The sequence below is a fragment of the Argiope bruennichi genome, chromosome 9, assembly GCF_947563725.1.
Source record: "Argiope bruennichi chromosome 9, qqArgBrue1.1, whole genome shotgun sequence".
Taxonomy (NCBI): domain Eukaryota; kingdom Metazoa; phylum Arthropoda; class Arachnida; order Araneae; family Araneidae; genus Argiope; species Argiope bruennichi.
In genome coordinates this window covers 73,882,667-73,907,688 of record NC_079159.1, presented here as the reverse complement: position 1 = coordinate 73,907,688, position 25,022 = coordinate 73,882,667, and the positions used below count along the sequence as shown (strand labels likewise).

At 25.1% G+C, this 25,022-nt stretch overlaps 1 protein-coding gene across 1 annotated transcript; it reads right to left on the bottom strand.

The window, feature by feature from the left end:
• Positions 1-1,352: 1,352 nt before the first annotated feature.
• On the bottom strand, positions 1,353-23,284 carry LOC129983600 (endoplasmic reticulum transmembrane helix translocase-like). Its single transcript, XM_056093132.1, has 25 exons — positions 23,016-23,284; positions 21,536-21,625; positions 21,215-21,399; positions 19,610-19,838; positions 19,460-19,529; positions 18,772-18,878; positions 16,725-16,854; positions 15,249-15,431; positions 14,945-15,082; positions 13,942-14,062; positions 13,670-13,824; positions 13,096-13,271; positions 12,543-12,653; positions 12,076-12,201; positions 10,772-10,886; positions 9,838-9,944; positions 8,314-8,406; positions 8,125-8,221; positions 6,837-7,033; positions 5,887-6,004; positions 4,843-5,039; positions 4,594-4,736; positions 4,301-4,412; positions 2,680-2,823; positions 1,353-2,049 (listed from the first exon to the last, which is right to left on the bottom strand). The coding sequence occupies exons 1-25, from the start codon at positions 23,277-23,279 to the stop codon at positions 1,942-1,944; spliced, it is 3,516 nt and encodes a 1,171-aa protein (XP_055949107.1). The 5' UTR covers positions 23,280-23,284; the 3' UTR covers positions 1,353-1,941.
• Positions 23,285-25,022: the final 1,738 nt, after the last annotated feature.

Genomic DNA, 25,022 nt, shown 5'->3' with positions numbered 1-25,022 from the left:
TAAAATAATATAAGCACAAAACAAATTAAGGAAATGTTGAATAGCAATAATAATAACCATAAGCACAATTAAATTTGAAATACAATTTAGATTTAAAAAAAAGTACAGCTTTGCCATGATAAATTAATTGAAAAATACAACATATTCCAGCCCAATTATTTAAAAGCCACTAAACATAAATTATTATAACAAATGTTTTAGATTTTGTTGTTAGATCATATTTTGATTAAAAAAAATTGTTTATTTTTTTAATATCTGGTTGGATCAAATAAACCAGGATACCTCAAAAAATTTTCTTTCTAAATTTATAGTGTAATTTTAAGTAAGTTAGGAATGCCTATTAAACTTTGAACCCTGTCAATATACTAGTATTTATAGCTATGGTTTAACAATATCCTTGTTTAAATATAAAAATATAGCTTAGTAAATTTTTGCAATGCCTTTCAATATTTTTATTAGTATTTACAAAATTCTTATATTGTATTTTTTAAATGAATTACTTATGTGATGACTTTCTTTCACTCTCTCTCCCATATACATATATATCTTTTTATAGAGCTTTATTTTTAATATAAAATGAGCTTAATATTAAATAATATAATACAATTATTTTAGAAAAAACTGATACAAAATGTACAAATTTTCATGTTATTTCTCCAAAATAATAAAAAAAATTGTCACCAAGAAACTGCCACAAAAAGTTTCCTAACTTTTCACAGATAATTTATAAGTAAAATTATACATAGCAGGAATATGACTAAATTTTTTCAAGCAAGTAAATAAATAAATGTGAATGAGGAAACAAATGAAAAATTAAAATGTTCAGCTACTTGTCCAAATATACCACAGAGGAGATAGGGGGTGATGAGAATAAATACTTTTAATAATTAAGTACAAAAAAAATTTATACTTTGCATTTTTTATGAATTTTAACATACATTAAAAACTTAAAAAGAAAAATGTCCAATTTTGAAAGCAACAATAAAAGAAAACATTATACCTAGATCAGAAAAATTACATTTTTATTTTAAGTAATCACAGATGATACAAACATGGAATTGTGAGAAATGGTGGAGTAAAAATCCATGACATTTAAAATACACATAATTCTAGAAACAATTTTGAAGCATGAGTTAATACTTTTTAAGTGCTTTAGGCTTTACACATTATGAATGAATAACATACTAATATACAACATGCAATAATTTACGACTAATTTTTGATTTTTTTAAAAGAATATTTCACAGAGAAAAGTTTTAAATAACATTTTCAATAAATTACAAAAAAAAAAAAAAAAAAAAAAAAAAATGTTATGCTGAATATAAAAATTCAGAATTCAATGCGATTTGCCATTTTTAAACAATATATAAAATTACAAAAACAATAACAAAAGAATTCAAGGATATTATTGAAAGACTATAAAATGTTTTTTTTAGATTTTATCATTCAAGGAATTTTTTTAGTATTTTTATTCATTACTAAAAGATCTCAAATATAACTTAAAAACAGAAGAAAGGAAATGATAAATGAAACGAAAATTGAAAAAAGAATGCCTAAAATGAACTTAATTTACATATGTACATACAAAAAGACAAATTCAATACTTAATGATCAGGTCATTTGCTCACTTGAGATATGACTATTGCTTTTATCATAAATGAAATCAACTTCGATCAATTAAAAAAAGATATAAAACGAAATCTGTAAATATTTAGAAAACAAATTTTATTTCTTACTGGAATTTTAAATATTCTTAATTCATGGAATGACCATCAAATCATAAATAAACATTTCAAATATATTATTCATAAATGTCAGACTTTTAACAAAAAAAAAAAAAAATAACAATCGGCCAGAATGGTACATTTCTCAGCCCTAGAGCAAGAGATAAAGTTCTTAAGATGCATTCTTTGATAATTTGACTAAAAAGAAGAACTGTGGTCAAAGGGTTCTTAGTTTTCCTCGTCCACATAAGAACAAACACACTCTGTCAACTAGGAAGGCAAGGAAGAAATCCGAGAATAGTGTCAAAAGTACAACATTTTGATACTGAAAAAGAAAAATAATTAATACAGAATATGACATTAATGGGAAAATTTTTATGCAAAATCTATTTTTCTTTATTAACTTTCACCTCAGAGACTTTTAATAAGTATAATTGTTTTAGGATAAAATTAAAATATAATCAGACAGAATTAAGCAACAGAAAAATAATCACAATGTTATTAATTTTGAGCTGATTACTGAGTAATAATAATAATAATAATAATAATATATATATATAATCCATGACACAACAGACTATTTATAATGCAATAATTAATTTTAGAAAAGTGCAACATTAAATTTTCCAAAAAAAAAAAAAAAAAAATCATCACCTTTCATATGTGTATTTTGAAGTTTATCACTCACTTCTTCCAAAAAATATTAATCACAGAATGTAATTTATCTAATAATTTTTCTTCTTTTCTACAATTTTATTATGTCAAAATCAAGTTAGCTCCTTTGGTTTATAGTTTGTATTCCCTACTGCTACTATTATGTTCAACATATTTCAATGAAACTGTTTTAGATAAAAAAAATAAATAAAAAATAGTGAAACAGATCTGTGTGTATATATATATATTTCAATTTAGTTCTAAAAAAGAATTTTTTTTAAAAAAACAAACCGTAGCTTACTTCAGGGGTAAAATCAACAATTGAAAAAACACCAGCTAAATCGGGTGATAATCCTGTAACTAGCATAAGAATTGCAGTCCCTGATACAACAATACTGTACATTAAAGGCTTGTTTTCTGATAAACTTTCCATAAATGGATGACCCTATAAAATAAAACAGAACAGAAAATAATTAGAAATCAAATATATACAATGAAGGAACATTGTTTCTTATTATATAAATCGTCAAGAAAAATATCAGCAAATGTTAGAATAATCATCACCAAATAAAGAAAAATGCAAACATCTCAAAATTGGAAATAATATGAAAGTGTCTTAATATTTTAAAAATTATGCCCTAGAGTAAGACAATTTAAAAATTTATCCATGAAATCTTTAAGAACAATTTACTGTTTTGTTAAAATATGCTACAAGATATATAATAATATATAATTAAAAAATTTTAAAATCCAAACTACTATTTAAGTAAATTAACAATTTATTTTTAAGTAGGCATGTCTCTTTATTATTACTAAAATATAAAAGAAATCAAATTCACTATTTTCAGAATAGCCATGATTAAATGCCTTGCCACTTAAATATTAATTTATCTACTCAATGATTTTGATGGAAAAAAGACCACATTTCACAGCTTTAAAAAAAATTGAGACATGTTAAAATGTAATATGTATTCTGTGTGTGTGGGGGGGGAGGAGATTGGTTTGGGTATTAAATGATACACTTTTACACATCAAGAATTTATCCTTCTACACAACAAAAATACAAAAACAAATTTGCAAACTGACAATATGTATTTTTAATAATGATAAGATGTATGTTAAAAGGATTAAATGCTTTATAAAAAAAAAGGAAATAAGTGTGAAAGGAATACAAGAAAGTAGGGAAAGCTACACTTAGGCAATTATATTTCTCACTACTTTATTTATTATAAACTATCACTATTTGGATGATGTTCCATGACATTCTTGAAACATTAATTATAACTTATCAAGTTTATTGGTTTTTACTCTTATAATGGGCTTAGTATATAAAATGCTCCTCCACTCCCTTTTTTTATTATAGAACTGCCAAAAAAAAAAAAAAAAAACTTTGAAATCACCAGGAAAACAATTAAATATCATTAGCAAGAAAATTTTGGATCATCCTTGTTTTCAATTACGGAGAAGAGTTCCAATTATTGCTTCATAAAAATGAAAAAAGATAAAGAAACTATAATGTTGGAGGCAGAATTCTCATTTCTAATTTTTCAAGATAAATTAAAGTTAATATAGAAAACTGGCTAGATTTAAACAATTTTCTAAAATTCAGTCAATTAAGTTAAAACATTCAAATAAAATAAGTATTGATTTCCTCAGTCCCTACCATCCTCAGAAACAATACAGCAAGTAAATATATGCAAATAATTAACCAAAACAACAAGTATAACCTAATAACAATAATTAACAACAAAAAAATATATCGCAATTTTCTATATCAAATTTTAAAATTTGAGCTTCAAGGTACATTGAATCATCATTACAACTATCTGTGTACTAACTTTAATGGCTATACAATAAATTTGTCTGGGAATGGCACACAAATACTTCCCATTATAGTCACAAATAACATAACAGATAGTTACCCTATAATTAACTGCAAACGTGGATAATTGCAAGGCCATAGAAATAATATACACAGTACTATTTAAAAGAGAAGGTTGGAATTCAGCTTCAAGATCAGCAAATTTTTCAGTTCTGAAAAGATAGGATATGAATAATGTAATCAGTGATTATAGAAGTTCATTTCACACAATCACTACTTAATAATTGGTAAAAATATTTAACATTTTAAAACTTAAGAGGTAAATTTCTTAAAGCAATTCTGAGTAATAAGCCCTTTTAAGGTACTAATTTATAGTAATATTAATCAAAATACCTCGGTGGTGATCTTGCAGTAGCTTCTTGTACTAGATATACTAAACAGGTAAAATGAACAGCAAATTGAAGAAGAACAGTTAGAATAGTATAAACATTAAATATATTTGGAAGAGGCCGTTCTTTGGATAATGTTTTCAGAGGCTGTAAAAAACAACAACATGTATAAGCCATGAACATACCTGTATTAATGAGCTAACAAATATTCAATTGAAAAGTGAAAGAAATATTTTCATTTAAAATGGTATACCTTTGATCTAGATATGAACAGGAAGCAACCAGCTAACAATAAGCCTTGAAGCGTAGCTTGAGTGTCACTAAATTTAATTCCATCTAGATATAGAACACTCTGACAATAAGCAAGAATCAATGCATTCAGAGCTAATATTTTAAACATCTGTAGAGTAGTAACAAGAGTACATCGGCCTTGTTTAATAACATGACAGACTGGAAAAAAACATGTTGTCTTCAGATCAAGGAAATAATTAACAATATAAATATGCAGATATATCATGATTAATTATCAGTTAATCATCTAAATGAACAATTTTTTTTCTTTCATCAGTGAAAAAAATACACTTCTAAAACAAACCATATAAACATTTCACACAGAATTGAATCTTTGTGACCTGAAGAATAATTTACCCATGCTAATTTAAAATGTATAAATAAATATGAATGAACCATTTTAGAACTGAACATTGAGAGTGAAGGCAGAGAAAGGGAAACCTTTGGAAAATAGAAAAGATAAAATTTATACAATATTAAAATGTAACATTGATAAATTTAGAAATCCCAATAAAATGCTTCCCAATTTCAAACAGAATATACTTCAGAATTATTTAACCAGACTTCAATTACTAATTTTAAAAATAATTACTATATAACCTAAAAATGAAATATATGTTTAATTGAATCTTATCAGCTAAATTTGATCAGCTACTGATTAGAAACATATTAAATATAAGCCAAATCAAATCTAATTATTTGTTATTTCACAAGTAAATCTGTATACAAATCATTTAAATAATATTAAAAATCAATAATGCTTTGTGAGTAATAAGGTACTGAACTCTGAAGGATAACCACGAGTGTACCAGTGACACAAATAATACGAAGTTAAGAGATCAAGAATGCAGATTTACATTTTTATTGCGTCACACAAATTTCAAAGCAATATGAAAACTTCACTAATATTAATAAAATTATTATTTAGCTTGCATATCAAATCATAGTTTACACACTATTATATTCGTTAAAGTTAATAGAATTTGACCTATAATAAATTACTTACTACATTGTATAGATGATAATTTTGAAGTAAAGGGTGCTGCTATACTGGCATCACCTAATTTTACTATTTGACAAGGATCTTCTTCTTCTATTTCCTTCAAAATCTTCTGGATTTTTTTCTGAGAGAAGAATAAAAAATAAATATAGAACTATTCTGATATTGAGAGAGGAGAGGAAATGTTACTGTAAGCAATAAATTTTACATTTTTACACTTATATTGTTTTTTACAATATTAATCAAATATTAATTAAGAATTAAAATTAATTTAATTAATTAAACATTGGAAAATGAAATTTCTAAAGAGGTACCCTTTATATTTAATAAGCACAACGGCAGTTCAATATAATTTATATGGTTTATAATAAATATCTTTCTATAATAAATAATTTATAATACATCATTAAAAAGCAAATGCTAAATACGAAAAAAGATATGCATTTATAATGAATGATAGTTAAATAACTTTCTGCTATAAAATACTGAATTTAAAACTGAAGAAGAAAAAATGTCATTTTCATCAACAAACTCATAAGATAGAAACATTTGACAAAATTTTGAACAGGATATTACTAAAGCTAAAAAATCTCTTGAATGCGTGAGATGCACCACATAGGGTACATATACAAGCATGCTTCCAATATGAAAATTTCAAAGAAAATAAATTTTAAATTACTCTTGCAATAAACCCATCAGAAATAGATTTTGAATCATAGTAAATAATTTGTACTTAAAAATTTTCATAAGTGAATATGAATTTAAATTTTTTTTTCTATTTTGATTTGCCAATATTACATATGAAATCCATTATAATGGTAATTCTCATAGTAATTATGAGTTTTTGTAATAATAAACTTTTACAGTATATAGAAAAATTTATTTTTCTCTACAATTTAATAATTTCCCTTCGCATATCTATATAATTTATATTTTAACAAAACAGATTAAATTACCTGTGCTTCTGTTAAATTGTCTGGTTTGGAAACTTTATTTTTACCATCAGATCTCCTAGAAACTTTTCCTTTAGAAGCCATGGCTTCGAGTTTTGATATAACAGGGTTATTTGCAGCATGGTCATTGGAATCTTCCTCTTTGTGTCTCCTTATCCTGGGAGCTGGTCGGTCAGGAATACCAGATAATATGGCAACACCTTTCAGATAGATAAACATCAATTTAAGTAAAATAAAAGCTTGAATTAACATGAACATATGGGTATCTATTTCACCAAACATCAAAATAAATAAATAGCATATTAGTTCAAATTATCCTACTTTGTAGTAGGTATAATAATGCTTTAAAATTAAAATAATTCAAAATAATGTTAGGTACATTATTTTGCATTATTTTATTATGCATACAGAATGCTAAAATAAGAAATGAGATGCATTTAAGATGAAATGACATATTTTGAAAATTCAAAAATAAAAACTCTTCCACAAAAAAATTTATAATTCAAACACTTCTAATAAGAAATGTAGTATAATTTTTTAATATCTACAAATATAATTTATAATTGATGACTATTAAATTTTGATATATCTGATAACATATTAGCAGTTAGACAGTAGCATTAAAAAAAATCTAGAATTTTATCGCTTAAGAATACTTTCTTTAGTAGCAGATTATTAAAATGGCCGGTATTGATCTCATTAAAATTATATAAAATAATAATAGGAACACAAAAGATTAATACAGCAATCTTTTATATGTAATATTTGTATTTGTAAAAAAAAGATAAAAATACCCTTGAATTATAAAAATTAATCAGAATTCATTAAATAATTGTTTTAAATAGAATTTATTCTAAACTGTCATTAACCAATGCTTGTTTTTTTTTAAAAAATATTTCATTATTTGGAAATATTATAACATTTTTAGAGCAAAAATGACGCAACAAGCATAAATAGCTTAAGAAACCCCGATCTATAGCCAATTACGATTACATTTTGCAAATACATTCTATAAAAATATTACATTTAAATTCTAAAAATGTACAAATTTTATAAATGTCACAAAAAGTGCTAAGTTGTTAAAATTATCTTGACTTTAGTTTTCTGATAGTTGGACATTATTTAGCTTTTTTAACATAGGCTTTTAAAAAGTAAAGTAGAATACTCAATAATATTAAATGACATAACACTTATAACAAAAAAACTAGCAAACAGTAATTGATTTTAAAGAAAACAGTTAAGTAAATGATAAAAATTATTAAAAAAAGAACATAAGCTTTGATATGCTTACCCACATGTGCATGTTTCAGAGCACCAACATCATTTGTTCCATCACCACACATTAAAGTTACACACCCAAGACTTTTCAAAGCAGTAATTACATTTTCCTACAAATGAAACACAGATTAACTATCAACTACTTAAAATCTCATATTAAAAGGTGCCTTTTTTTAAATGTGAAAAAAAAAAATTAACTTACTTTTTGTTTTGGAGCTACTCTAGCAAATATTTTCACATGTGGTAGAATAGTTTTCAGAAATTTATTATCTTTGGCAGCTAAATATGTCATACCCTAAAAATATCATATACTATTAATATTAGATAGAATTATATCGATAAGATTTTGAAACCTTAGAAATAATAAATTATGTAAAAAAGTGGAAATAATTTTGAATGGAAAGTAAAAAAATATTACTATTTAAATGGGCGAAAAAATGCTTTTAGTTAGATGTTGAAATGATTAGATTTAGATTTAGTTGACATGGAGAATAGTCTAGAAAAAATACAGGCATTTACAGAAAAACATTTTATAAAATAGTAACAAATTGCTATGTAGCTTTCATTTTGAATTAATTTTATTTCAACAAATAAGAAAACTTGTTACTCTTATTCTGTTAATCGAAACGAGAATAAATACCTTCATAAAAACATATGGAATTCGAAATTGTTAGATGACTTTATGAGAAATTCTTAAAAATCCTATTTTCATTTAAGATATTCTGAATTGCTACACATATGTCTACAAATTCACCATCATATGAAAATAATGATCAAATCAACCACCAAACTTTATATTTTGAGTTTATTTCATATTGTTTTGAATAAATTTAATTATGATTTCAAACTTATCAAATTTGGTAATGTTCTAAGAAGCTTAAAAGATTCCTTTCAATAGTAATTAATAGTATGATATAACATTTGGCCAGTTAATAATACTTAAAGAAAACAAGTGTACCCCTAGGGACAAAAGCAATAAATACTTCATTTAAAGTATAAGCCATCAATAGGTATACATTTTCCCAACTGTCCTTCAAATAAGGAATGTTTTTCTAGAAAAATTGTTCACAATTTTTCAACATTTTCGTAATTGAAGTGTTGCTAGGGAAGTGTTTGAGATATCAATGAAAACAAGTGGTAGTTAAAAGCCAACTCTGGTGAGTATGGCGAGTGGGGGAAAAAATTACACAGCCATATCAATGACATTTTGTCTGATACTATCATAGCAATATATTGGCACAACAGTACAGATTGTGAACCAGCCCATGAAAATTAAGAATAAATCACTGAAACACCTAAGTAAATTAACTTCAATTCAAGAAAATAATGCAACATTGATATTAAATTTCAAAATATTAAAAAACTTTTTACCATTGGCATTTTGGAACATCTTTGAGCTCTAAAGAAAATCAAGAGTATCTTCAAATCAATCAGTCAATCTTTTCAAAATATTTTCAAATCAATAAAAATATCTCAAGAGAGTTAAAAGTATTTACATTCTTTTATTTAAATTGCGTCCCATGATTTTTTGCTTAAAATATTTCATTTTGTAACTTGTTATAAAACATACATTTTTGGTTCAAATTATCTGAATTACAGAATTGTAGATTCATTTTCAGACAAAAAACAACAACAACATATAAGTGATGAAACAAAGAGCAAGTAAAAGATCTATTCTTTCTTCTTTCCTAGTGATCTACATAAACAAGCAATAATAGACACCTACCTCACCAGTAAGACATAGATCAAATTTAGAATAAAGTGTTGATGGTTTATCAGGTATTTCAGGTAATGTCACACTTTCATCAATAGATACCCAGCTCCATTCAAAATCTAAAAACAAGTTAGATACATATAACTTTTTAATACTATAAAGTGAAATTAAGAATTATTTCAATAAATATCTAGATATTTGATATTATATATATTTTAAATAATTTGATGTTAAATTTTTTTAGTTTTGGAAGCAAATTATAATTGATGAATCCCCATTTTTGTTTAATATTATATAGACTTTCATTTTAGTTCCAATAGAATTAATTTAATCAAAATTGTCATTGAAAACAATATTAATCACAGAAAGGCGTCTAACATTTTTTGACATTTTAATACCTGATAATTTCTACAACTAATAAAAATGGACGGGTAAGTGTTTACATTCTACAAAGCAGACATCTTACCTGCAACTATTAAATTTGATATAAATGCACTTCGGAAGCTAGAAAATGCATCACAGGGCAACTGCTTTGAAATATTAATTAGAATTTTATTAAATTAAGAATCAAACAAAATTCTTAACTTTAAAAAACTAGATGATATTTCTGATAATTATTGCAGTTTAAAATATTTGTACATTTACAATACCTATACATGCAAAAATAAGAAATAAGCCTTAAAAGTTATATTTCTATTGTTTAAGAGTGTAATAAAAGGAACATTAAACCCTATACTGAAAATATAAATAAAAGAATTAATACTCTATACCTTCTAAGCAGAAAATTCAATTACCTGTGTTCTCAAAAAGATAGTTATAACAAGAACTAAGATTTGAAACTCAATACTCAAGTATTTCATGCGATTTATTTTTATTCTTTTAAATTTAAGCATTCAAATAGTAGATACAATTTCAAAAACAAAATAAAACTTTTTTTTAATATTACCTTGTTTAGATGCAGGCGGAGGTGTGAAAATAAGGGTTTTACTATGACTGGTGAAGTTCAACTCCCTAGCAACGTGACATGCAGTTAGTGGAGCATCACCAGTAATCATTATCACCTATAATATCAATTAATAAAATAGTTTTTAATTGCTAAATTACTTGGAAATATTTTTTAAATAAAAAAATTAGCATCATACAATTAAAGTAAAAAGTCATAGGATTTATATCACTTTCAATTTATTAATTCATTCATGTATGTGCTCAAATTACAGCAACACAGACATGCATTTGTCATGGTGCCCCCCCCTTCCCCCCACACACCATAAAATGAATGTGTATTAGTATCTACATATTCAAAATATATTGTACACATAAATACATCCCTAATAAAAATATGATTTAAGTTTGAAAAAAATCCTTGAATCATAAAACTTAATTCATGGCATAATAAGCTTTTTGTTTAACAAACAAACAAAAAGATGGAGGTATATATTCTCACAGAGAAATTTTTTATTCCATGAAATAATAAATTCATTCAAAAGCAAAGGCAGTCAAATCAATGATACTCATAGAGCATTTAATTAAAATTGGCTCATTCAAAGATGGCCTGCAGAACAACTTCATTACAAGATCAATATAACTTGATGATGAGAAAGAAATATATAGATTAAAACCTAAAACTGTCAGGAAAAACAACAAATGCATTGATCCGAAAAACTAAACAATAGGAAAATTCTAGTAAATGACATGTTCTAAATATTTAATTACCGTTATCTTAAATCTCTGCTCAAATAAATGTTTTTGCATTAGATTTAAACAGCAATGATAAAACAAACTATCAATTAAAAAAATATGAAATATTATAAAATAAATTTTAAATATCCAATGCAGGTTATATATATATAATTACAATATAATAATATTTGATATGGCTTAAATTTATATTAAATATCAATTTAACATTACACAAATTTACATTAAATTTCATAAAAATCTTTTTATTTTTATTTATTATTATTATTATTATTATTTTTACTGGTTCAATTAGAGCCTTATTAAGAAAACACAAAAAATTGTATAATCTGTTTCTAAAATGTCTTGAAACTTTGCTTTTAACAAACAATATAATTTCTAGAATTACATAGTATACAATAATTGATGTAATAATAATTAAAAACACACGCACAATTTCAAAATTCAAGAAGGATTTAAGAAGCTCTGAGTAAAACAAACCTTGCATGATATTGCTAAAACAAATTTAAAAAAAAATATATATTAAACGATTATTAAAGATATCCAACATACCCGATGGCTTGCAGCCTGGATTTCTTTAATAACAGCTTTGGAATCAGCTTTAAGTGGACACGAAATAACTACAAAACCAGCAAAGGTCAGTTTCTTTTCAATATCATCTCTTGTGAGAGCACGAACCTACAATAGATATCAATATTCTATACATAAACCCACAGATTATTTTCTTTTATTTACGCTAGATTTTCTAGCCACTTTATTTAAACTTCATTGCCAAAAATAAATGTCTTTTTTAAAGCTGAGTAGCAGGACAGAAAGAATAAATTTTAAATAATCATTATTAAATAGAGAAACAATTAGCTAAAATAAAATTTCAATAAAAAAAACTAAAAAAAAAAAAAACTGGACCAATACACTGTGAAAAGAATAAACTAACATTTCAAGATTTTAATTAAACACAAATGTATTATTCTACTAAATTAGTTAGTCCAAATTTTAAACAAAATGTGACAATTTAATACCTCTTGGTGAGACAAAATTCCCAGCTCTCTTCTCCCTAAGGCTAATACTCTAGCACCGCGTCGAGACATTTCTGTGTAAGTTTCATCATAATCCCTAGGTATTTCTTTAAACTGCAAATAACAAAGATTAATTTATTAACTTAAAGTATTTTTAATTAAATATTCAATAAAATGTCAAATAGTTAAAAAAATTATTAATTCTCTTAAATTCATTTCTTTAAAAAAATTATTTGAATTATAACACAAATCCTTTTATTTTTTTAAAATGACAATAAGAATTTGCATTTTATTTAAGTATTAAAAACATAGTTAACAGCAATTATTTCAAAATATGATATTAGAATCAAATGACCAATTCATGTTATTGTTTGTCACTAAAATAAAATAAAATTCAAATATTCAATTAAAAGTTCTCATTTTAAAATAGAAATATCCTATAAAAAGGCTGAATATTACAATATATTTAAATAACATATTACTTTTTAAAAATTCAAATAGATACAAAGATATAAATATATTACAACTGGCATTTTATTTCAGTTTAATACTTTACCATTGGCTTCAAAATCTCCGGCGCACCTTTCACTGCAACTATATATGAAGTATCAGAAGAGCCTTGAGGATTGTATCCAGCAATAACAGACATTCTTTTTAAACTGCTGGAGAAATGAAAGCGATGAAATATTTTCAAACCAGACATTTTTCCTTTTCGAGGAACAACAGCATCACCTACAAAAAAAAAAAAAAAAAACCAAAAAAAAACACAATTTTTAAAACAGGTGATGTCTAAGCTTTTTAAGAAAATTTTGAAATTAAAAGATGGAGCAAAAAATACTAAGTTATCTACAAAAATTCCAAATAAGAATTTTAAAAGAATTACATTAATGAATGAAAAAATAGCTTAGAAAAGTATTGGATACATGAAGAAATTAGCAACTTTTTCATGTAGAACGGCATATAAAAAGAATTTAAAGATATAATAAATATAAAAAATTTATCACAGCTTCATGATAACTTTCAAGAATTTGACAAATTGAAAAGGTGGCTGTTTAGATTAATCCAAAATACACACTTCAAAAGAATTAAAATATGCAATAATTTTCTGCGATGTCAAAAATAACAAAAACCTTTAGTAAGGTTCCATTCTACAGCCATCAGAGTTGCCTTTTCTAGAGGATCCCCAACAATGCCATCTTCTAATTGAGCCAAGGAATGGCATGTTGCAAGGACTTGTATAGTCTCTGGTGGAACTTCATTTATTGAACACACTTTGTCTTTCTTTCTGCAAGAAGGATCAAAAGTGCATTAGAGGTTTTAAAAAAAATATCCCCTATCATGTAAGATTATTTTATAATAAATATAATCATTACAGTTTACAAAAACAAATAAATGAACTCACTTTAAACCAGCTACTCCTTCAACTACTAAATTATCACTTGTTAGTGTACCTGTCTTGTCAAAGCAGCAGACTTCAACTTTACCAGCAAAAGGTATTCGGAATGGTTCAGTACAATATACATCTAAAAAAAAAAATTAATGATAAATAATATCTTTCATCTCTGCTGAAAATAACAGATAAATAATATACATTATGACAATTTTTTAATAAAATATTCCTATTTGTTTAAAAACAATGCAATTATATATATATATATATATATATATATATATATATATATATATATATTAACTTCATTCTAAAATGTTCTCTTATTTCCTGATCTAATTCCAACATTTTTTATTTAATTAATTCAACATGCATTCTATAAAATTGCTTACTTTAGTATTTTCTCATGTTCTGAATGAAGGGATAAGAATTCCTAATGCTTACAACAATCTTTTAAAGATACCAAAATTTCCCCTTCCTAAGATTACAAGTGTCAAAGAAATCCCAATTAAATTCTTATAGTAAAATGATTGAAGGGAGAAATTTCTGTCTCTTCAGTTCTTGTGTAGAGATGTAGACTGACAGAATTCTCACAGCTTATTCTTTTTACATATATTATGCCTCCCATGGTGAAATAAATTGGTTGAAAATTCAAAAATGTCTTTTATTTGGACATGAATCTGCTAAAATATGTTTACATTACATATATGTGTGTGTAATATCAAGCTAGATATATATTTTCATGTATAAGATATTCATAAAAAAAAACCTAATACCTGGCAGAATAAATAAACGATATAAATATGCTCATGCATCTTAAAATTCTTTTCAGTAAAAATAATTATATTCTAAATGCTAAAATATTAAACTGCATGATAAATAATTAAACAAATAACAAAACATTATTAAGCATTTTAACAAATCATTAATAAAACAAAATTTTATTAATGATTTTGCATAAATATCCTTATTTTACTCAAATGAAGACAAAAAAATTTCATAATTTACCACTTACATAATTTCGAAAGAGCTAATAGAGATGTGTTAACTGCTAAAGAAAGTTCAATTGGAAGCTCTGGAGGTACAACAGATGTTAATATCAGGGCACATTCCAAAAATAATTTGTATCTGTTCCGTTTAGGATCTTCAGTACCTATTACGAATGATATATATAGAAAAAAATTAGCATGGGATTTAATTAAATAATATGTGAATAATGAGCCTCATAAAACTTTGCTACTTGGTTTTTAAAAAAATTAAACAGTTAATAATATCAAAATAACTGCTGAATAAAATTTAAAATAAAATAATTTTCTTACCTTTGATCCATACATAAGCTGAAGCAGCAATTGCAAAAATAAGAAGGAAAAGGATGAAACAAAATGTCTCCAGATTGTTAGCAGTGACTCGCTTGACACCAAAGAGAATAGTTCTCAAAAGTTTTCCTTGAGATGTATTGAAACTAGTTCTTAAAACATATGCAACACATCCATTATCAGCAGCTAAAAAGTAAATAAATAATATTAAAAATCAACTGTTACATAAATGTTAATTTTTAAAAATAAAAACAGATTAACAAGCTTGGCCATTATGATCATATACATTATACAGAAATGTCCATCAAGACGTACAAAGAAAAGCTAACAAATAAAATCATCTATTTATAACTATATCCTCAATTCCTCAAAGTATATAAAGCTACTATTTCAAATCTTTAAAAAAGAAAAATCTCATATTATGACTTACAGTAGTTTCAATATCATGAATAAAGTGTCTTCTGATTTGTTTTAGATCACTGTTGCGAACACATATTGAAAGTTCATTTTCAAATAATTGCCAGTTTAGTGTTAAACAATCAATCATTTTCCCAGCTATTTAACATCATTGACTATTGAAAGTACAATTGAAGAAATTATTCAGCAACATTCAGTTTTTGTATGAGTTTAGCAAAATCAATTACAATTAGTAACAAATATCAAATTCAAATCAAATAACTATTTTACCACATATAATTGATCAAAATATTGCAATTACAGCTTTGTGGATGGTAAGGTCTGGCCATTAAATTATATTTAATTAACAACAATAAAATAATTAAAATAATTTTATAAGTAGACTCATTATATAATGGATTATGATAAATATATACTTAAGATAATTAAATGAACATCATGATTCATAACATCGATGAATGAAAGTGGACAGATAAGTATCTAATAAAGTTCAAAGTAATGAATTGCTTTGTTACAAAACTCGATAAAAAAATGACAAAACCAAGTTGAGGTTGTAATAATAAGTTGTTACCGCTGGTATTCAGGGAGACAATAAGCCAAAATATCAGAGAAAAAAATTTAGCTTCCAAATTTATTTGATATTAACCTAATTAAGCGATTCACACTATTTTAGTTGTCTTTGATCTATCGCATACAAATGAAATAAAAAAATTAGCTTGATAAAAAAAAATACAAATTTAAATAAATATACTAATATTGAATACAAAAAAAATTATAAGTAAAAATTCATTAAATTAAAATATAATACAAAGGACAAATGCTAATATGGAAAAATTCCCCATTGAAGATTATGGAATTTTTCCTTAGCTATTTATTAAAACTAAAGGGAAATTTACAGTTTATGAAATCTTACTGAATTTATCTTAAACTAATTTTGAAAAACTATGAGTAAATACGAGTTCTATTCTATATGTTCAAATTTATTTATAGATTTCCTTTAATAGAAAATTCACCTTTTCTTTTGTTTTTCAAATATACTAATGAACATCAAAATAATCTTACTTTTAAGCCCAGGACTAGTTTTTCCTGGAGGAGTATGCTGCAATACTTTAGTTCCACCATATAACACATGCAAACGGCCATGCTGATCTAAATCCAAAATATCTTTAGATTCTAACTCTTCAATAGGTTCCTGAAAAAGAAAATCAAATGCAAAATATATTTCAACATGACTTATTGTATTCATAACTAAGAGAACTAATTTTTTTACACTAATAAATAGTACTTTACTAGATTTATAAAGATGAGTCAAAGCCAGAATTGATTTAAAATACTTTTTTAACTTAAAAGTTTTTTTAAGTATTTTTTTCTTATGTATTTCAATAATAAATAAAAAAAAATATTGATAAATATACATAAAAGAATTCTGAATTTAAAATTTTTTTTAAAGGAAATGTTTAATTTTGATGTTAAATAAAGTAACTTTGATTTAGCAACTTTTTTTTTCAAAACATAAAACTTCCACAACTTTATTTTTATTAGAAAAATTTTGCTACAACTCTAAAGTTAGAAAAAAAATTTAATGAAGATTTAATTAGGCATCATATAATCAAACAATTAATGAGAAATCCCAATTAGTCTAAAGCATATGAAATTATTGAATCAACAAACCATTGCAAATAAAAATATGGAAAGCACAAACAACACAAAATAAATCCTATTACACTCTTGCAAGGAGGTGCATCCTATCACAAATACTGTAACAGCTAAAAATTTTCATTATCCCTCCGAGAGTATTGAGAAGTTAACTTACACAGCAATTTTTCAATCCCGAATTTACAGTGACCTCTCAAAATAGAACAAAATCTTTTAAAGAAAAAAGACCCCCCCCTTATAAATGATGAAAAATGTTGAAGATTTACAAAAAAAATTTGTGACCATCATTTAGGTCCCAAGAATCAAAACCCATAGCTTAAAAAGCTTTGCTTTATACAAGAAATCCTTAAATTCCATTACATTCTGGATGTTCTTTTAATTTAAGAAATAAGAGTTTTCATTAGATGATTTTTTTTTAAATGTAACAAAAATATATGCATCATTCTGTGAAATATTTAGATTTTTTTTTGTAACTAGTTTTTTAAGTAATATATTTTATATGACATATTCATTTACATATTTGATATATTTATTATAAGATAAATTTTCAAATATAAATTTTAACTGTTTCTAATTAATAAAGAGTTAAAATTGTTATACAGAAAAATCTTGCTTTATAAGTGTTTGGATTGTGCTACAGACCAGAAAAAAAGTTTTTAATTTGCTGAAGTATACTTCTATACAAATTTATAACATTTCTTTTACCACTTCCATTTAATATTTAGATTATCGATAATTCAATTTCTTTTAACCATGTAAAGTAAAAAATATTATCACTGATAGCCAAAAGATTACAATTAATTAATATCAAAATATTTAAACAGGCTTAAATAAAGATGATGATTTTTGTTGCAAAAGCTTAAGATAAAAGTAAGGAATATAAAATGTTAGGCAAGTGATTTTAAGTTGATTTTTTTACCATAGCACAATTCTGTAAATTGTGAGTTTTATTTATTTATTTATATATTCCTTTTTTGTATTACCCATTTGTATTTCAATGGGATGCGAGAAATGCCATTGATCTCATTGCAAATTTTGTACAAAAGGTTGTCCAAGAAGTTGAATTTATGTCAAAGACTTGGGATAATGATCGTTTTATTAATTATGCATGCAAAAAGTCTATTTTGTATTCTTTCAAATCTATTTAATGAAGGTAACATTGTCTGGGAAGTCTCTACTCATGACTTGATATTGGCTTCTTTAATAATTTTCAGATGTTATTTGGATTGAATTCTTTTTCAAATAGGAGATAATGTCCTCAGAAGTAGTACAGACTACAAGAAATTGATATTAGAAAATGCACTAAATATTAACTAAAGAATACAGTTAGGTAATCAAACTTGACAAATTATTGCTTTAAAAAAATTAAAATTTGGAGATTAAACTATATTCTTTAGCTTAACCAACTATTCAGCCGTGTAAAAATATAACTGAATAAATTGATGCATCTTACTTTCATTTGCGGTACTGATTCTCCTGTTAACATTGACTCATCCACAATACAGGGTCCTCGTAATAAAAGCAAATCACATGGCACCAAATTTTCATTTTGAGATCTACCTATTAACAGTTACACACAAAAGAAATGTATAGCAGATATTATTAAAACCAACAATGAAAAAACATGAGCAAAATTTTTAAGAGAAACTTAAAATAAGAAACATATGTATTTTTAAATAGAGCAGTGTAATTTTTCATTGCACTGAATATTAAATAATATTACTGAAGAATTTCATTATTAAAAAAAAAAAAATATGCTATATGATTTGAACTGCTATGTATGAACTAAAGAATAAAACTTTTCAGAATAAGTAGGAAAAAAAAAGGTTTTCTTGATTGAATGTTTTTATAGAATACAAAATCAAAGAAAATAAATACTTTCTATTAACAGAAAAAAAAAGTATTTTAAATTTTAGTAAAATCATTGTTCAATAATTTTAAATAAAAAATTTTCTCACAAAAATTCTAGTTGACAAAAAATGGACACTGATTTTTCCTCAATTATTTTTACAGTTTCTTTAAAAATTTAGAAAACTTTATTCTGCCTGGAAAGCATTTGAATATTTAACTAGTAAAGAAATTTTTTTTAATGATAAAATTTTCAATTTGCATAGTTAAAATAGGATAATTATAGAATATACCTATAGACACAATATCTCCTGGTATTAAATCACAGCTAGGTATTGGCCTCCATTTTCTGTTTCGATAAACCTAGAAATATCCACGCAAAAAGTTATTGAGAAATGCTGAAATTATAATCACTAGTCTGGGAAGTACAGAAATAGACTCACTTGAATTTGATATGGCTTATTTCCCATTTTTCTTATTTCAGACAAGTTTCGCAGTTGCTGTTGCACAAGAGTACATTCAAAAGCAATGAGCATAAAAAGTGTAAAAACACTGTAGTACCAATATTCATCCAAGCACCACAATAAAACACAAAATACTTGGAATACAAAGAATGGAGCTGTTGCTCTTTCTTTAAATAATTCCATAAATTCTGGCACAACCATTTCCAATCTACGAAAAAAGGAAAAGGAGCCATTTAATTTCAAGATTAAAAAAAAATTCAAACAATTATTAATATTTAAAAACAGCAAATCATTTTTTTTAAATTTTTTCTAGTAACTGGCATTTAAATACAAAATTATCCTATATTCCAAGAGTATATTTTACAATTGCATAAAGAATAATATTTACTTAACTTAAAAACATGCATTTTATACAGATTTGCAATTTTGTAATAAGAAAACTATCCAGATGAGGGTGTTATTTAATAACCGAATTAAAAAGAATTTACAGCATTAGAAATTTCTGACAGGAATGTTTCAGAAAAAGTTTAATTTGTTTTCCACTTAGATAAATTTTGATATTATCAAAATGTGTTTGTATTGATATATTTCTTAATTGTTGCGTAGCTAAGAATGCAATGCATGAATTTGTAAAATGAGTAAATTTTTGTAAGTAGCACAAGCAGCCCCATTTGAAATCTTCAATTTTCAACAGAAAAGCACAAAATTAATTAAACTATATCATCACACATTTACTTAAGAGTGTGAATATATTTATCTAATAATTTTCAACTTCTCAAAAACAGTTTTTAAATTGCTTAAACTTTCCTTTACTAAAAATCTGAAGAATATTTCTTAAATCACGAAAATCAATAAAAAAAACCCACTATAAGGATTAAGGATTTCTTAATTTATTTTTTTTAAATCGATTAGAGAGTAACTATACTTATTATGTAAAGTAAACTATATTTGGAATCTAAAATTGCTTTTGTAATTGTAAGGAGTTGCATTTTAAAAATCACTCAAATGTTTGATTTCTCCATTTTCTCATGTTTATCTACAAGCAATAATTACTCCAATACTAATACTGGCGAGACAAGAGGGGTAGAAAATTAAATGTGTCAAAAAAAAAAAAAAAAAAAAAAAATCTCATCCTTCATAATTTACCCATATAGCACAAGATACTATAGAATATCCTTAAATTATCAAAATGTAATCTGATTAAATAGTCTTTTAATGAATGATACATGAAATTATCAGATATAGAATAATTGTATGAAGTATATTGAGATATAAATAATTATATGAATTTACAAACACACACATATATATATAAAGCAAAGCACATCAAACATTTTTACTTATTTTAGTTTTTACATTTTGTTCTTTATTTATTTTTTCCAAATGGAAAACTTATTTTTCATATTTGTACTTTCCAGTTCAATAAATAATTCTACTCTTTTGTCTTAAATCCTAGTGAAGGATTCCATTTGTTTAGTAACAAAATTTTCTAAAAAACTGATAAAAGGAACAGAAATATTTTTCAAATCGTCCATTTAATTAAAAGATTAAAATTGAATTCAAAATAATTTTAGTAAAACGTACTCATTTTTTCCATATTTGCTTTCAGCAGCTTTTAATTCTGTTTCATCTGCAAAGCCTTTCCATTCTTGATAATGCTTAAAAGAGAGATTATCAGGAAATGTTAAACCTTGAAATGACTTTTTCTCAAAATCATATATATATTTGGTTTTTTGAAATTTAAACCAAGCATGGTGACCATTTTCATCCTAAAAATGAGAAGAAAAGATGGCATTACTATAAACCAAATAACTACTTGCCATACATAAATAACTGATTATATAAGTAATATATAAATATATATATATAATCAATTTGATGTTTTAATAAAAAATATTCTACTACCTTACTATGGGAAAGAGCCACCAGCTCTGTGGAACCATTATTTGGTGTGGGTACAACTTTAGCAAAACGTGCTTTTAAAACGTCAGATTCCTATGGAAGCAAAAGAACTAGCATAAAGATAAATAAAATAATTATACAAAAATAATTATTCTGAATTTTTATGTAATAAAAAATTAATTCATAGAACAGATGAAAAAGAAAATTTAAGAAACTTGACAATTAAGAAGATTAATTACATCTTTAATACTACTATAATTTTATTTTCACTTAAGAAATTAAACTACCGCATACTATGACAATTTTTCAATGTTCATTTTAATCAGATTTAATTAATGACAGACACAAAGCATGTAAAATTACACCGTTTTATTTGCTAATTTTCAAAAATAAGTTACAAATTCTTAATTTCATTAAAAAGTAAAATTATTTAATAGAAATAGGAGCAAATTGATAACATTCAATCTAAATTTTTAAAATGAATGCTTTTAAATGCATTCATAATTACTTTCTCTTCCATAAAATAATATCAACCTCTTTGTCCCCGATTTACTTGAAATTTTAAAGTAACATTTTGAGCACTTTTAAATTACAAATAAACTGAAGCAATAAATTTCATTTTCAAAATTAAAAAAAAAAAATATCTCCAATGCTATCAGAAATACATCAATGGCTATTCATATCATGTCTTTTTTAAGATTCAAAAATTTCTTTGGTAAAATCTTGTAACATTATGGATACTTACTCAAATGTTTTATTAGATATTTATGAAAAAGATTAAAAATGCATTCAAATGGATAGATTTGAATGCATTCATTAGATATTCAAAATAATTATGAAATGATAGGCATACAAGAAAAAAATGATTAGGAGTGCATCCTGCATATTTATCTTTAAATCTAATTTTTGTAATATAAGCTACCTAATTACAAGCAAAACTATGATTATATATACCAAAATTAAAACTAGCATACAATAAATTTAAATAAAAAAAGATGTAGTACAAAAGAATAACGATGCAAGAAAGCTGATAATTACATGAACAATTGAAAAAAATGTATTCAATGTTGCAATCAAAAGTAAATTGTGAATATATCAGAGAATATGACAATATAGAAAATTTACTATATAATACACAGTATTAGCGCAAAAAATTTCCAATCTGTTTCGTACAGAATAATACAATATGTTCTTCAGTGAATAATATCCTTTAGGTTCCAATTTAAGATTACATAAAACACTTTGAAATGAAAGTGTGCTTTCAATATAATATTCTAGGATATAAAAAGATTTAAAACAAAATATTAAACTGCAGATTCATGCAGTTGAAAACGTTTTCATCAAGAAAGAAAAAATGAAGAATATTGCATCATGCACACATGTTGCGTGACAATCATATTTCACAAGATCAAAAGCTCAGTTGTTTTTTACAGTACAAACGGTTATAGTCATACTTCAAAATGAAATATCACAGAATACTTACTTTGTTATAAGCTAGTAAACAACGAATATGAACAGACCATAGACCAAAAAGACACGTCAGTACTTGAATAATCCCTATTATAGCTATAGCTATCATACCGGCTTCAAAATACTCTGAAACTCCATACTGAAATGCCCAAATATAAAACCATATAAGATAGAAAATGAAGAAAGGCCCGACTTGGCCACAAAATAAAAGACGGCGTGAACGATACAGTGTAACATTGTTCACTAATTCATCCACACCGTATGTGCTCGACGCCATCTTGTTTACAAATGAACACATCAACAACACTTTAGAAGAAGTTATAGTTCAGTTACAATAGTTTCGAAATAAACCTTGATCAAGATCGAGCGATCGAGCAGTATTTTTCATAACAGTTACTTTTTTTTTCTACTAATAAATCCAAAATACGAGTTTATAAAATATTATATGACAATAATAAACCGTTTTCTCCGTTTACTGAATTAAATAAAAAATTTCTTAATCGAAACTAAACTTAAAGTGATGTCACAATCTTATGAAAGCTGACGGTATTTCAAGCTTTATGTGCAGACAACAATGAATAAGCAAGCAATGTTCTCTTCGTTTTGTATTTACTTTCGTTTAAAGTTGCATCTTTTGAGGCTTATTTCTCAATGTTATCCAACTTGGCATACAGCATTCAACATGGAAATGAGTTTTCCACGAAATTCGGTTCCAATGTATCCAGACTTGACATCGTTAGTCGTTACTTGATACAAATGAATAATTAAATAAATTAATAATTCATTTATTATACCCATAAATAGCAGAAATGTCACCCCTGACTACCTCATATATATTTGCTGTATGGTTTTTCTTGGATGTATTCCACTAGGGAAACTCTACACTCCACTTTTCCTTTTCATAATTTTAGCAGAAATTTTCACACTGGTTTATAATTTCAGTTACGTACATACGAATTCTAATATTCATTCGTGCATTACTCCGGTATTTCCGATAGATAGAGCTTATTTATCGGAGGTGCTGACTACTTTCGCTCATTTTCGAGTAATCGTCCTCGCAGACAGATATAATCTGAAAAATGATTTTTTTTTAACTCAAGGGGGGAAGCTAGAGATTCATTAAGATATAGAGATCTAGTTTTTTGATTTGAAGTTTTTTTTTTCAAATATATAATATTTTTATACTTTACATATGATGAAACGTAAAAAAGCAAAAACTAATAACTTTAATTCTTTTGCTAGTTTTGAAGTTTTTTTCAATAGATTTATGTTAGTTCTTGCCTCGCATCTTGCATGAGGAAAAAAAAAAATCTTGTAATACAAATGTAAAATAGATAACTGCTATACCATTATATTTGTCATCTAACTTGGGCATCACACGAATGGACTTCTTTTCAATGAATTCTGAAATTGAAGAGTGTAACTGAAAATTATTGGAAAATTTTCATCTAAAAAATAGTGTTATATCCCATGTAATATCTTTTATTTTCTTTCATATCATTCTTTGTTCAACAAAACTTTCTTACTTACTTTTGTAACTCACTCTTTCAAATTCTAAAAAATTGCAATTAAATTAGCACGCAGTGATCAATTCAAATTTTAAAAACCATAAAATCGCAATCCAGTATTTTGTAATAAAACATAATTTATCATGCTACATTTTCAAAGGAAAAAAAAAAAAAACTTTAGTACAAATTTAATTTTTCTTTGAAGTTGAAAATATCTTAGATAAAAAAGTATTCTCTCATTTTTAGTAGAACCGGATTTTTGATTAAGTTGCTGAGTTTAGGGAAAAGGAGACCGCAAACAGGGTCGATTTAAAAAAAAGTGATAATAGTCTAATTGTTAAATAAAGAAATATGTAAAATGTAAAATTATTTTTAATTATGAAATAGTAAGATAATATTAAACACTTTATTAAATAAAATTTCACATTCTGTTTGTTTGTCTTGTCACCTTTCGCGACTAGTTAATCAACCAACATTATTGGTTGTAAAAGAATTAATTAAATTTTTTTTTA